The 14200-nt window shown below is 42.4% G+C and overlaps 1 protein-coding gene across 1 annotated transcript; it reads right to left on the bottom strand.

Annotated features, from left to right (window-relative positions):
- Window positions 1-1793: 1793 nt before the first annotated feature.
- On the bottom strand, window positions 1794-11320 carry LOC133640842 (SERTA domain-containing protein 3-like). Its single transcript, XM_062034522.1, has 3 exons — window positions 11249-11320; window positions 10753-11135; window positions 1794-7132 (listed from the first exon to the last, which is right to left on the bottom strand). The coding sequence occupies exons 1-3, from the start codon at window positions 11318-11320 to the stop codon at window positions 6457-6459; spliced, it is 1131 nt and encodes a 376-aa protein (XP_061890506.1). The 3' UTR covers window positions 1794-6456.
- Between the last annotated feature and the right edge of the window lie 2880 nt (window positions 11321-14200).

Raw genomic sequence — 14200 nt, forward strand, 5'->3', positions numbered from 1 at the left:
TTAGACTTAAAGTGGGTGCGACTTAGACTTAAAGTGGGTGCGACTTAGACCTAAAGTGGGTGCGACTTAGACTTACGAGTGGGTGTGACTTACACTTAGAGTGGGCGTGACTTAGACTTAAAGTGGGTGTGACTTAGACCTAAAGTGGGTGCGACTTAGACTTAAAGTAGGTGCGACTCAGACTTAAAGTGGGCGTGACTTAGTCTTACGAGTGGGTGTGACTTACACTTAGAGTGGGCGTGACTTAGACTTAAAGTGGGTGTGACTTACACCTAAAGTGGGCATGACTTAGACTTCGAGTGGTTGTGAGTTAGACTCGAAGTGGGTGTGACTTAGACCTAAAGTGGGCGTGACTTAGACTTAAAGTGGGTGTGACTTAGACATTAAGTGGGTGTGACTTAGACTTAAATTGGGTGTAACTTAGCCCTAAAATGGGCGTGACTTAGACTTAGAGTGGGCGTGACTTAGACTTAGAGTGGGTGTGACTTAGACCTAAAGTGGGCATGACTTAGACTTCGAGTGGGCGTGAGTTAGACTTAGAGTGGGCATGACTTAGACTTAAAGTGGGTGTGACTTAGACCTAAAGTGGGCATGACTTAGACTTAGTGGGTGTGACTTGCACTTCGAGTGGGTGTGACTTACACCTACAGTGGGTGTGACTTAGATTTAGAGTGGGTGTGACTTAGACTTAGAGTGGGCGTGACTTAGACTTAGAGTGGGCGTGACTTATACCTAAAGTGGGCGTGACTTAGACTTAGTGGGTGCGACTTAGACTTAAAGTGGGCGTGACTTAGACCTAAAGTGAGCTTGACTTAGACCTAAAGTGGGTGTGACTTAGACTTAAAGTAGGTGCGATTTAGACCTAAAGTGGGCGTGACTTAGACCTAAAGTGGGCGCAACTTCGACTTAAAGTGGGCATGACTTAGATCTAAAGTGGGCGCAACTTAGACTTAAAGTAGGTGAATCTTACACTTAAAGTGGGCGTGACTTAGACTTACGAGTGGGTGTGACTTAGACCTAAAGTGGGCATGACTTAGACTTAGAGTGGGTGTGACTTGCACTTCGAGTGGGTGTGACTTAGACCTAAAGTGGGCGTGACTTAGATTTAGAGTGGGTGTGACTTAGACTTACAGTGGGCGTGACTTAGACTTAAAGTGGGCGTGACTTAGACCTAAAGTGAGCTCGACTTAGACTTAAAGTGGGCGTGACTTAGACTTACGAGTGGGCATGACTTAGACTTAGAGCGGGTGTGACTTGCACTTCGAGTGGGCGTGACTTGGACCTAAAGTGGGCGTGACTTAGAGTGGGCGTGACTTAGACCTAAAGTGGGTGTGACTTAGACTTAAAGTAGGTGCGATTTAGACCTAAAGTGGGCGCGACTTCAACCTAAAGTGGGTTCAACTTCGACCTAAAGTGGGCGCGACTTCAACCTAAAGTGAGTGCGACTTCGACCTAAAGTGGGTTCAACTTCGACCTAAAGTGGGTTCAACTTCGACCTAAAGTGGGCGTGACTCAAGAGTGTCAAGGCCGCAGCTCGCTGCACTTGGTATCATCAGCAGCACGAGCTGTTTGAAAAATAACAAAGAGCGGTCCAAGTCACTTCCTGTGTGTCACATGGCTCTCATCAGCGCCCGCCCACTCAGGAGAACACATTCTTTCTGCTGGAGTCCCCCGCCCACTCAGGGAACAGGAAGTGTGTCAGTCCCTCTCGCGAGTGTGAGTGTGTTGACAGTAAAGACACAAAAAGCTCTTGTTGTTTCTGTATTTGACAATAAAATCTATCAAATCTTCCACAAAAGATACAAATGCATTCTTCTTGTTCCATTTAAATATACAGAATATTCAACATACAACTTGTGCTTAATAACCCTCACACACACATTTATAAATAACACTGCAGCAGATTCTATTAAATAATAACAAGACATTGTTTTGTTGTTTTTCTCTGAGAGGCTTCCACAACAACAAAACAAGAGACGTCTCGTGTGATTGGCCGGCGGTCTTGGACTCCTCCCACTCAACAAGTGACGCCCCCCCCACCGCTCATCCCCCGCCTGTCAGGAAACATGAAGCTCCTGTGGAGGAGGGGCGGCGAGGCGGGACGCGTGCTGGGGTCGGCGGCGGCGGCGCTCACAAGTAAGGCACGTTGTCCACATGAGAGCGCGGAGATTTGGCCTCGGAGGGAAAGTGCGAGGCAAATCCAGGAGTGTCAGCCGGGAGGTAGAAGGACGGTACAGGAACAACCTGACCCACGGGTGTTCAAATGTTGTGAAAAAAAAATCAAAAATATACACTACCGTTCAAAAGTTTGGGGTCACATTGAAATGTCCTTATTTTTGAAGGAAAAGCACTGTACTTTTCAATGAAGATAACTTTAAACTAGTCTTAACTTTAAAGAAATACACTCTATACATTGCTAATGTGGTAAATGACTATTCTAGCTGCAAATGTCTGGTTTTTGGTGCAATATCTACATAGGTGTATAGAGGCCCATTTCCAGCAACTATCACTCCAGTGTTCTAATGGTACAATGTGTTTGCTCATGGGCTCAGAAGGCTAATTGATGATTAGAAAACCCTTGTGCAATCATATTCACACATTTGAAAACAGTTTAGCTCGTTACAGAAGCTACAAAACTGACCTTCCTTTGAGCAATTTGAGTTTCTGGAGCATCACATTTGTGGGGTCAATTAAACGCTCAAAATGGCCAGAAAAAGAGAACTTTCATCTGAAACTCGACAGTCTATTCTTGTTCTTAGAAATGAACGGTAGTGTATGCTATGGGCACCATCTAATAAATATGCAAACACAGTGTTACTGATCAAACTGTGTAATGTTACAGTGGCCAAAAATATTGCATTGTTTGGATCACCTTGGATGCGCTGGGGCATCAAGTCTCTACGCGAGCCTGAAACTTTTGCTACTGTATTTTAACGTGGTGGTACTTGGAGAGCCAAGTGTTTTCTGTGAGAAAAAGTTGGAGAAGGTATCTGAACAAAACATTGCGTTACAAAAACAAACGCCTGTCATATCTAATATCTCATCTATAATCAATTCATTTGATTACTACAATATACACAGGAGGGTCAATAAAAAATGTTTTTAAAAACGTGCCGGGCCGCACTTTGGACGCCCCTGCTCTAAATGCTTCACGTGTAAGACCGCTGAAAAGAAAAAAGACGGTCATAAAAAGCTCGTAAAAATACTTCACTTATCGCTCACAAGCAGCAGAGTAGACAGGTTTTTATGCTGCGTTCACGGCCGGTGGGATTTATACACGTTCAATATTGACGTTGGAGTCTTTAGTATTGGCTACTACCGATATTGATCCGATATCAGCACATACCATACATACTTTTGATGTATTGTAGTGTGGAATGTTAGACCAGCTTTGACCAAGTGACATGAATCAAACAACAATAACACTTTCATGTACCGTATTTTTCGGACTATAAGTCGCAGTTTTTTTTCATAGTTTGGATGCGACTTATACTCCGGAGCGACTTATGTGTGAAATTATTAACACATTAGCGTAAAATATCAAATAATATTATTTAGCTCATTCACGTAAGTGACTAGACGTATAAGATTTCATGGGATTTAGCGATTAGGAGTGACAGATTGTTTGGTAAACGTATAGCATGTTCTATATGTTATAGTTATTTGAATGACTCTTACCATAATATGTTACGTTAACATACCAGGCACGTTCTCAGTTGGTTATTTATGCCTCATATAACGTACACTTATTCAGCCTGTTGTTCACTATTCTTTATTTATTTTAAATTGCCTTTCAAATGTCTATTTTTGGTGTTGGGTTTTATCAAATAAATTTCCCCAAAAAATGCGACTTATATGTTTTTTTCCTTCTTTATTTTGCATTTTCGGCCGGTGCGACTTATACTCCGAAAAATATGGTAATTTTACAGTAGCCAAAAACGATTACATTGACTTGGTAAATAAAACCTCTGGTTTGTTTTTAATGAATACTTAGGCCTACTACGCTACTGTTTCTTTTTTTTCTTTTTTTTTTACGTTGGTCATCGTGGTGGTACTTGGAGAGCCAAGTGTTTTCTGAGGTGGTACTTGGTGGAAAAAAGTTTGCGAACCACTGGTCAGAATTTGTTTTGTTGTTTTAACTAAAGATAAACCCTTGTTTATCTTTATTTTTCGGTTTAATCATACAAATTTAGCTAAAAATGAATGCATAAAACGTTAGCATTATGACACAGGGCAAGTTAGCGTACTTCTAAGATAGCGCCAAGTAAAAAAAAATACACTATTTTTTGGTGTAAACATTTTCGGCCGGTGCGGCTTATACTCCGGAGCGACTTATACTCCAAAAAAATATGGTATTCATAAATGTCTGGAATGGATTTTTGCCGTCTCTGGGTTAAAGTGGAGCAAAATTTAGTGGCTTCAATAATTTATCAAGTTAAGCTGATGACGCAGCAAATTAAAAGATGCGGACACGTTCGTTACTGGATGCTTTCTAATGCCCTTCTGCCTTGGAGGCTTTGTAAGTGGAAGTTATATGCAACTGGAATGACTTGATTCTTGTTTGTATTGACACACTTGCTGTTTTGGACTGCAATGTTGTTCTATGACGGACACTAATTACATACAGTATGCGTAGCTGCTTCATTTTGTAAACCCCTTGACTAAAATACACCAATCTCGTGAGGTAATTTAGATGCAGGACTGCTGGTATCGGATGCAGGCCGAATTACAGTATTCACAGTTTAGCTTCACCTTTTCCACATTTTGTTACGTCACAGCCTTATTCTAAAATGGGATAAATCCATTTTTGTCCTCAAAATTCTACACACAATACCCCATAATGGCAATGTAAAAAAGTGCTTCTGCAAAATTAAAAAAGAAAATTTTAAAAAATGGTGCATCAACAATGTATTGAGCAAAGCCTGTGAATAATTATGTACACGTTTTTTTTTGGTTTTTTTTACTTTTAATACATTTTCAAAAATGTGTAATAAAAAAATCTCACATTGTCATTATGTGGTATTGTGTGTAGAATTTTGAGGACAAACATGGATGTATTCCAGTTTGGAATAAGGCTGTAACATAACAAAATGTGGAAAAAGTAAATACTTTCTGGATGCACTGTACAGCTGTTTTTTTTGCGTCCAAGCAGATAAGTTTGCCAATTTGAAGCCTTATTTTAAAATGGAAAAATGTATATTTGTCCTCAAAACTCTACACATAATAGCACATAATGACAATGTGAAAAAACTTTTTTTTGTTGTTGAAATTTCTGCTGATTTATTAAAAATAAACAGGCTAAGTATACAATGGGAAAAAACATTTTCCCATTGTCATTATAGGGTATTGTGTGTAGAATTTTGAGGACAAAATGGATTTATTCCATTTTAGAATAAGGCTGTTGCGTAACAAAATGTGGAAAAGGTGTGAATACTTTCCGGATGCACTGTACAGTTTTTTTTCTGCATCCACGCAGATAAATTTGCCAATTCAAATTTAAAGCCTTATTCTAAAATGGAAAAATTCATTTTTGTCCTCAAAATTCTACACATAAAAGCCCATAATGACAATGTGAAAAACTATTTTTTTTTAGGAATGTTTGCAAATGTATTCGAAATAAACAGGCTAAGTATACAGGGAAAACAAATGTTTTCACATTGTCAATATGGGGTATTGTGTGTAGAATTTTGAGGACAAATTGATTTATTCCATTTTAGGCTGTAACATAACAAAATGTGGAAAAAGTGAAGCGATGTGAATACTTTCCGGATGCACTGTACAGTTGTTTTTTTTGCATCCAAGCAGATAAATTTGCCAATTCAAATTTGAAGCCTTATTCTAAAATGGAAAAAATAAAATGTTGTCCTCAAAATGCTACACATAATAGCCCATAATGACAATGTGAAAAACTAATTTTTTTTATTGGAAATGTTTGCAAATTTATTAATAATAAACAGGCTAAGTATACAGGGAAAACAAATGTTTTCACATTGTCAATATGGGGTATTGTGTGTAGAATTTTGAGGACAAAAATTAATTTATTCAATTTCGGATTAATGCTGTAACTTAGAAAAAAGTGAAGCGCTGTGAATACTTCCCGGATGCACTGTACCATCATACATTTTAGTTCCTGGCTGATATCGGATCTTTAAATATGGGACGGGGACACCCGTATCGATGATGTCACATCTCTTAAGGATCCAAATTCTTCATGACGCTCAACACAAAGGAGTTTGTGCAGGCCCTAAATGATATGGTAGTCCTAGATGATGGAATTAGGAGAATGGTGACTATTTCACACATGTGGTGCCGACAAAGTCCTCCTGATTGGTTGCTGGCACCGGCGCTGCCTTCAAGTCAAGTCTGACGGCCCGGGTTTCCTCATGAACCCAGAAAACTGTCACCTGACTTTGTTCTTCCTTTTGATTGTGGATCTGCAACAATCCTTCTCCTGGATCAGGACTTGACCAGGATCTCCATGATGTGGTCCAGCTCGTTCAGGTCCATCAGACGCGATTGGAGGCTCCCGGGCAAGGCGTGGCCGTCGGGGCGCATCCTGGCGTCCTGGTCCGCCCACAGGGACACGCTGACGGGCCAGAGCGAGCCCGCCGTCCATAGATCCGAGGTCTCGTACATGGACGTGTCGATGTCCTCGAAGATATCGTCCAGGGCGAGGTCGCCGAGGTAGCCCATGCCGTTCACCGCGTCGCTGAACGCGCTGATAGGAGGCTTTAGCTCCGCCCCCATGCTCATCTCCTGGGAAGAGAGTTCGGGGGACGGCGCCGAGAACGGGCTCTCCTGGCCGCCCTCCGTGCACCCGGGGCACGTGAGGGACATTTCCACACTGAGGGCGTCCCGCAGAAGCGGCGAGTCGGGACGGACGGCGCCCTCCGCCGCGTCGCCGCGCATGTCGTCGTGGATCTGCCGCAGCGTGTTGACCAGCAGCACAGAGCGCCGCAGGCTGAGCTCCATCCCGGCTTGGTAGCGCTGCAGCTTCTCCAAACACAGGCCCAGCACCCGCTGGCGCTGCTGCAGGCGGCTGGCTTCCCGGGGGACGCTCGCCTTCTCCTCTGCGGCCGCCAGCTCCTCCGTGCAGCTCCACTTCCGCTTTACGCCTCGACCCAACATGGACCTGCGAGTACAGACATCACAGGTCTGCTAATTGCATCTCTCAAGTCCTTTACGCAGACCTTGGACTAGTCTTTCTTTACCAAAGTCGGGCCTGGATCACTCCCTAGAGGGCCGCCAAAAAATATCTGTTTCTTAGCGGTACTCAGTTGTAATACACTTTTCCACCACTTGTGGCAGTAATGACAATGTAAACAAACAGAAGAAGTCTGGAGCTTAAGCCAAGTGCAAAAATTATGACTAAATGTTGTAGTATACTATATATATTTATAAAATACTATATTATTGTACAAAACTATGTATTTATAATAGTGTTTCTTTACCATAGGGCCCATTATTGGCCCACTCGAGGGCCGCCAAAAATATCTGTTTCTCAGCTGTGGTCCGTATGGGCCACAGCGGTACTCAGTTGTAATACACTTTTCCACCACTTGTGGCAGTAATGACAATCTCAACAAACAGAAGAAATCTGGAGCTAAAGCCAAGTGCAAAAATTATGACTAAATGTTGTAATATACTATATATATTTATAAAATATATTGTTGTACAAAAACTATGTAATTATAATAGTGTTTCTTAACCATAGGGCCCATTGTTGGCCCACTCGAGGGCCGCCAAAAAATATCTGTTTCTCAGTTGTGGTCCGTATGGGCCACAGTAGTACTCAGTTGTAATACACTTTCCCACCACTTGTGGCAGTAATGACAATGTAAACAAACAGAAGAAGTCTGGAGCTAAAGCCAAGTGCAAAAATTAGGACTAAATGTTGTAGTATACTATATATATTTATAAAATACTATATTATTGTACAAAACTATGTATTTATAATAGTGTTTCTTAACCATAGGGCCCATTATTGGCCCACTCGAGGGCCGCCAAAAATATCTGTTTCTCAGCTGTGGTCCGTATGGGCAACAGCGGTACTCAGTTGTAATACACTTTTCCACCACTTGTGGCAGTAATGACAATCTCAACAAACAGAAGAAATCTGGAGCTAAAGCCAAGTGCAAAAATTATGACTAAATGTTGTAATATACTATATATATTTATAAAATATATTGTTGTACAAAAACTATGTAATTATAATAGTGTTTCTTAACCATAGGGCCCATTGTTGGCCCACTCGAGGGCCGCCAAAAAATATCTGTTTCTCAGTTGTGGTCCGTATGGGCCACAGTAGTACTCAGTTGTAATACACTTTCCCACCACTTGTGGCAGTAATGACAATGTAAATAAACAGAAGAAGTCTGGAGCTAAAGCCAAGTGCAAAAATTATGACTAAATGTTGTAGTATACTATATATATTTATAAAATACTATATTATTGTACAAAACTATGTATTTATAATAGTGTTTCTTAACCATAGGGCCCATTATTGGCCCACTCGAGGGCCGCCAAAAATATCTGTTTCTCAGCTGTGGTCCGTATGGGCCACAGCGGTACTCAGTTGTAATACACTTTTCCACCACTTGTGGCAGTAATGACAATCTCAACAAACAGAAGAAATCTGGAGCTAAAGCCAAGTGCAAAAATTATGACTAAATGTTGTAATATACTATATATATTTATAAAATATATTGTTGTACAAAAACTATGTAATTATAATAGTGTTTCTTAACCATAGGGCCCATTGTTGGCCCACTCGAGGGCCGCCAAAAAATATCTGTTTCTCAGTTGTGGTCCGTATGGGCCACAGTAGTACTCAGTTGTAATACACGTTCCCACCACTTGTGGCAGTAATGACAATGTAAATAAACAGAAGAAGTCTGGAGCTAAAGCCAAGTGCAAAAATTAGGACTAAATGTTGTAGTATACTATATATATTTATAAAATATTACATTATTGTACAAAAATTATGTAATTATAATAGTGTTTCTTAACCATAGGGCCGCGAGTGCCCACTCGAGGGCCGCAAAAAATATCTGTTTCTCAGCTGTGGTCCGTATGGGCCACAGTGGTACTCAGTTGTAATACACTTTTCCACCACTTGTGGCAGTAATGACAATCTAAACAAACAGAAGAAGTCTGGAGCTAAAGCCAAGTGCAAAAATGATGACACTATAATAGTGTTTCTTAACCATAGGGGCCCATTGCTCAGCTGTGGTCCGTATGGGCCACAGTGGTACTCGTATGGGCCACAGTGGTACTCGGTTGTAATACACTTTTCCACCACTTGTGGCAGTAATGACAATGTCAGACAAACAGAAGAAGTCTGGAGCTAAAGCCAAGTGCAAAAATTATGACTAAATGTTGTAGTATACTATATATATTTATAAAATATTATATTATTGTACAAAAATTATGTAATTATAATGCGTTTCTTAACCAAAGGGCCCATTGTTGGCCCCCTCGAGGGCCGCCAAAAAATATCTGTTTCTCAGCTGTGGTCTGTATGGGCCACAGTGGTACTCGATTGTAATACACTTTTCCACCACTTGTGGCAGTAATAACAATGTCAAACAAACAGAAGAAGTCTGGAGCTAAAGCCAAGTGCAAAAAGTATGACTAAAGTGGGGAAAAGGTGTTTTCATTTGCACTTGTAGGTTGTTTTTTTGTAGGTTTATCCTGTTGAACGTTGTTATTGAATACAAACAAAAATCAACAGTAAGATTCTTAATTTGGTCTTAATATTTATATTCCTCTGTAGTGGAAAAGTTGGGCCCCGAGGTCAAAAAGATTAATAACCAGTGCATTAGGGCAGTGTTTTTCAACCACTAGTGTGCCGTGAGATGCAGTCTGGTGTGCCGTGGGAGATTATCTAATTTCACCTATTTGGGTTAAAAATATTTTTTGTAAACCAGTAATTATAGTCTGCAAATGATGTGTTGTTGTTGAGTGTCGGTGCGGTCTAGAGCCCGGCAGAGTAACCGTGGAATACTATTCCATATCAGTAGATGGCAGCCGGTAGATGTCGGAAACAGCGGGAGGCAGTGTGCAGGTAAAAAGGTGTCTAATGTTTAAACCAAAAATAAACAAAAGGTGAGTGCCCCTAAGAAAAGGCATTGAAGCTTAGGGAAGGCTATGCAGAACGAAACTAAAACTGAACTGGCTGCAAAGTAAAGAAAAACAGAATGCTGGACGACAGCAAAGACTTACTGCAGAGCAAAGACGGCATCCGCAAAGTACATCCGAACATGACATGACAATCAACAATGTCCCCACAAAGAACGATAAAAACAACTGAAATATTCTCAATTGCTAAAACAAAGTAGATGCGGGAAATAGCTCTCAAAGGAAGACATGAAACTGCTACAGGAAAATACCAAAAAAGGACAAAAAGCCACCCAAATAGGAGCACAAGACAAGAACTAAAAATAATAAACATACTTGATAAATGACACCTCTGGCTGGTTTTTGATGAATATTTAGGCCTACTACGCTACTGTATTTTAAAGTTGGTCATTACGGTGGTGCTTGGAGAGCCTTTTTTTTTTTTCCTGAGGTGGTGACAAAAGTTTGACAACCGCAAGTCCAAATGGAGTTGGACGAACATGTCCCCCCTGTCGACTATTCGAATGGCACCTCCAACATTCGGTCATGTCTGCTGGTAAACAGTCGCTCTCTGAGCGAAAGTTTCGAGTGCCAAACTTCCGGAAATGTCGAATTAATTTTAAAAGCACTAACCTCACGTGTCCGTGGAACGCGTCATAAGTGGACACAATCCGCCGTAAACGCCGCTTCGTTTTGGGCCCCGTCGCCGCGTCCCTTTCGCCGGGAAGACGAAGAAATGTTCGGTCGAGTCCTCCACAGCCAGCAGGAGGGATGGATAGGGGGCGGTGCTTAAACTCGTAGCCCGCATGTGATTGGTCCTCTCTGCCGCTGCTCAAGCCCCCTCCTCCGCCACTCACGGGGCAGCGAATGTGAGACGGCTCGTTCCCAACGGTGCTGCGTTCACTGCCGCTCGGACAAACGCCGCGACACGTGAGCCGCGGACGTGACCGCGCCAGCCGCGTTCGGGTGCAATCGATCGCGTTACGTAACCCGCGTGTGGTGAAATTAAATGCTACCTAAAAAAATAAACAATTTAAGACAACACATTTGCAAGCATATTTCTTCATATTTGGTTTATTTATGTGAAGAAAAAAATGTTAGATTGTAAAGAGGCATGTGAAATGTTTACAGGTGGCGGAGTGAGAGGATTCCGTCCGGACGGGAAGCGTTGAGGTTTACGGGGAGCGCTTGAACGCCGCATTTTAAAGGGCCAGATGACTCAGAGGGAGAGGAGGAAGGACGTGACCGGAAGAGGGTCCGGCGAACACCAAATAAGGTATCTCCTCCTTCACGTGTTTCTTCTCCTGGAAAAAAACAACAAGGCTCGTTCCTTGCAAGTTTGACCTACTTTTCAGTTTAACTTCCATCTTACAATACAATACTGGTGTTGAACGAGACACAATGAGCATATTGTATGTCGTCCATCTTTAAAGCGAGCAGCTTTCCCCACCTTTTCTTTTTTTTTTTTTTTTTTTTTGCTGAGTCACCACCGGATCATGAATCTTTAACAAGAGACCCACTAAGACTTGGCAGCAGGCCGATTTCTTCCAAACTTCTTCTTTACTGCGACCGTCAACACCTTTCTACTTCCGCTATACGACACACAGGTAGCGTTGCAGTGTCCTTCACCCAGGAATAGTCTGTTCCGGGGTCAAACCCTGCCCACTATACCAGGGCCACAGTGCATACCGTATTTTTCGGACTATAAGTCGCAGTTTTTTTTAATAGTTTTTGTGTGAAATTATTAACACATTACGGATAAAATTTCATATGATATTACCGTATTTTTCTGACTATAAGTCCCAGTTTTTTTAAATAGTTTTTGTGTGAAATTATTAACACATTACGGCATACTTGCCAACCTTGAGACCTCCAATATCGGGAGGTGGGGGGTGTGGGGGGGCTTTGTCGGGGGTGGGTGGGGGGATGGTTGGGGGAGGGGTGGGTGGTTGGGGGCGTGGTTATTTACAGCTAGAATTCACCAACTCGAGTATTTCATATATATATATATATATATATATATATATATATATATATATATATATATATATATATATATATATATATATGTATATATATATATATATATATGTATGAAATACTTGACTTTCAGTGAATTCTAGCTATATATATATATATATATATATATATATATATATATATATATATATATATATATATATATATATATATATATATATATATATATATATATATATATTTTTTTTTTTTTTAAATTTATTTATTTATTTATTTTATTTACATAGAAAAAAAAATACTTGAATTTCAGTGTTCCGGTGGCTATCCATTAGATGGCAGTATTGTCCTGTTCAACTTCTCCGTTCATGATGAGTATATCATTTCGGCCACCGTGTTCAATGGAGAAGTCTGTTCTACAAAATGTACAGGCAACATACATACACCTTCTCCTTCAAACTGTCCTGGATGAACTGAAATTCTTGTTTCCATTCGTTTTGGAACTTGGAAGCGTATTTCTTCATCTTGCTCGTCGACGGCGTCGCCATGTCTGTAATTTCCTCGTTCTTCTGCTTCGTCTCCTTGTTGTGTGCGCAGTTGTGCACTCTACTCTCTAAAAGCCCTAGATGTTATCAGAATCAGAATCAGAATAGTTTTATTGCCATTGTTTGAGAACGGGTTCACAAACTAGGAATTTTTCTTGGTGCGAACGTGCGACATAAAACACATATAACACATATTTGGTATAAAAAGAGCTGTGAGTGAGCTATCAGATAGACTTAGAAGGGATTCAAGGAATTCAAGGAGCTGCTGTTAGGAGTTCTTGTTCATTTGCCTGATGGCCGAGGGGAAAAAACTGTTCAGGTGGCGGGAGGTGTGGGTCTGGATGGAGCGTAGTCTCCTGCCTGAGGGGAGAGGGGAGAATAGTGTGTGTCCAGGGTGAGAAGAGTCAGCTGTGATCCGACCCACACGCCTCCTGGTCCTGGAGGAGAACAAGTCCTGGAGGGATGGGAGCTTGCAGCCAATCACCTTCTCCGCAGCACGTACGATGCGTTGCAGTCTATTCTTATCCTGGACTGTGGCGCCGGGGAACCACACTGTGATGGAGGAGGTGAGGATGGACTCTTTGATGGCTGAGTAAAACTGCACCAGCATCTCGGTCGGCACCTTAAGTTTCCTCAGCTGCCGCAGGAAGTACATCCTCTGCTGGGCCTTCTTGATGACGGAGCTGATGGTCAGCTCCCACTTGAGGTCCTGGGTGATGGTGGTGCCCAAGAAACGGAAGCAGTCCACAATGGGGACGGGGGTGGGAGAGTCAATTAGGGTGAGGGGGGATGGTGGGGCTGTGACTTTCCTGAAGTCCATGATCATCTCCACTGTTTTCTGGGCGTTCAGCTCCAGGTTGTTGAGGCTGCACCAGGACCTCAGCCGGTCCACCTCTCTCCTGTAGGCGGACTCATCGCCATTCGAGATGAGCCCGATGAGGGTGGTGTCATCCGCAAACTTGAGCAGTTTTACGGATTGGTGACTGGAGGTGCAGCAGTTTGTATACAGGGAGAAGAGCCAGGGGGAGAGTACACAGCCCTGAGGAGTACCAGTGTTTGTGGTTCGACTGTCCGAGACAATCTTCCCCAGCCTTACGTGCTGTCTTCGGTCTGTCAAAAAGTCATTAATCCAACTGCAGAGGGAGTCGGGCACGCTGAGCTGGTAGAGCTTGTCTCGTAGCAGTCCAGGGAGGATGGTGTTGAAGGCAGAGCTGAAGTCCACAAACAGGATCCTAGCGTAGGTTCCTGGGGAGTCCAGATGCTCCAGGATGAAGTGGAGGGCCAGGTTCACTGCATCATCCACAGACCTGTTGGCGCTGTAGGCGAACTGCAGTGGGTCCAGGAGGGGGGCGGTGATGTCCTTGAGGTGAGGCAGGACCAAGCGCTCAAAGGACTTCATGACCACAGACGTCAGCCCGACCGGCCTGTAGTCATTTAGTCCTGTGATCCGTGCTTTCTTGGGGACAGGGACAATGGTAGAGGTCTTAAAGCAGGACGGCACGCGGCATAGCTCCAGAGAGGTGTTAAAAATGTCAGTGAAGACAGGAGCCAGCTGGTCC

Source organism: Entelurus aequoreus, linkage group LG23 (assembly GCF_033978785.1).
Source record: "Entelurus aequoreus isolate RoL-2023_Sb linkage group LG23, RoL_Eaeq_v1.1, whole genome shotgun sequence".
In the NCBI taxonomy this organism is placed as follows: domain Eukaryota; kingdom Metazoa; phylum Chordata; class Actinopteri; order Syngnathiformes; family Syngnathidae; genus Entelurus; species Entelurus aequoreus.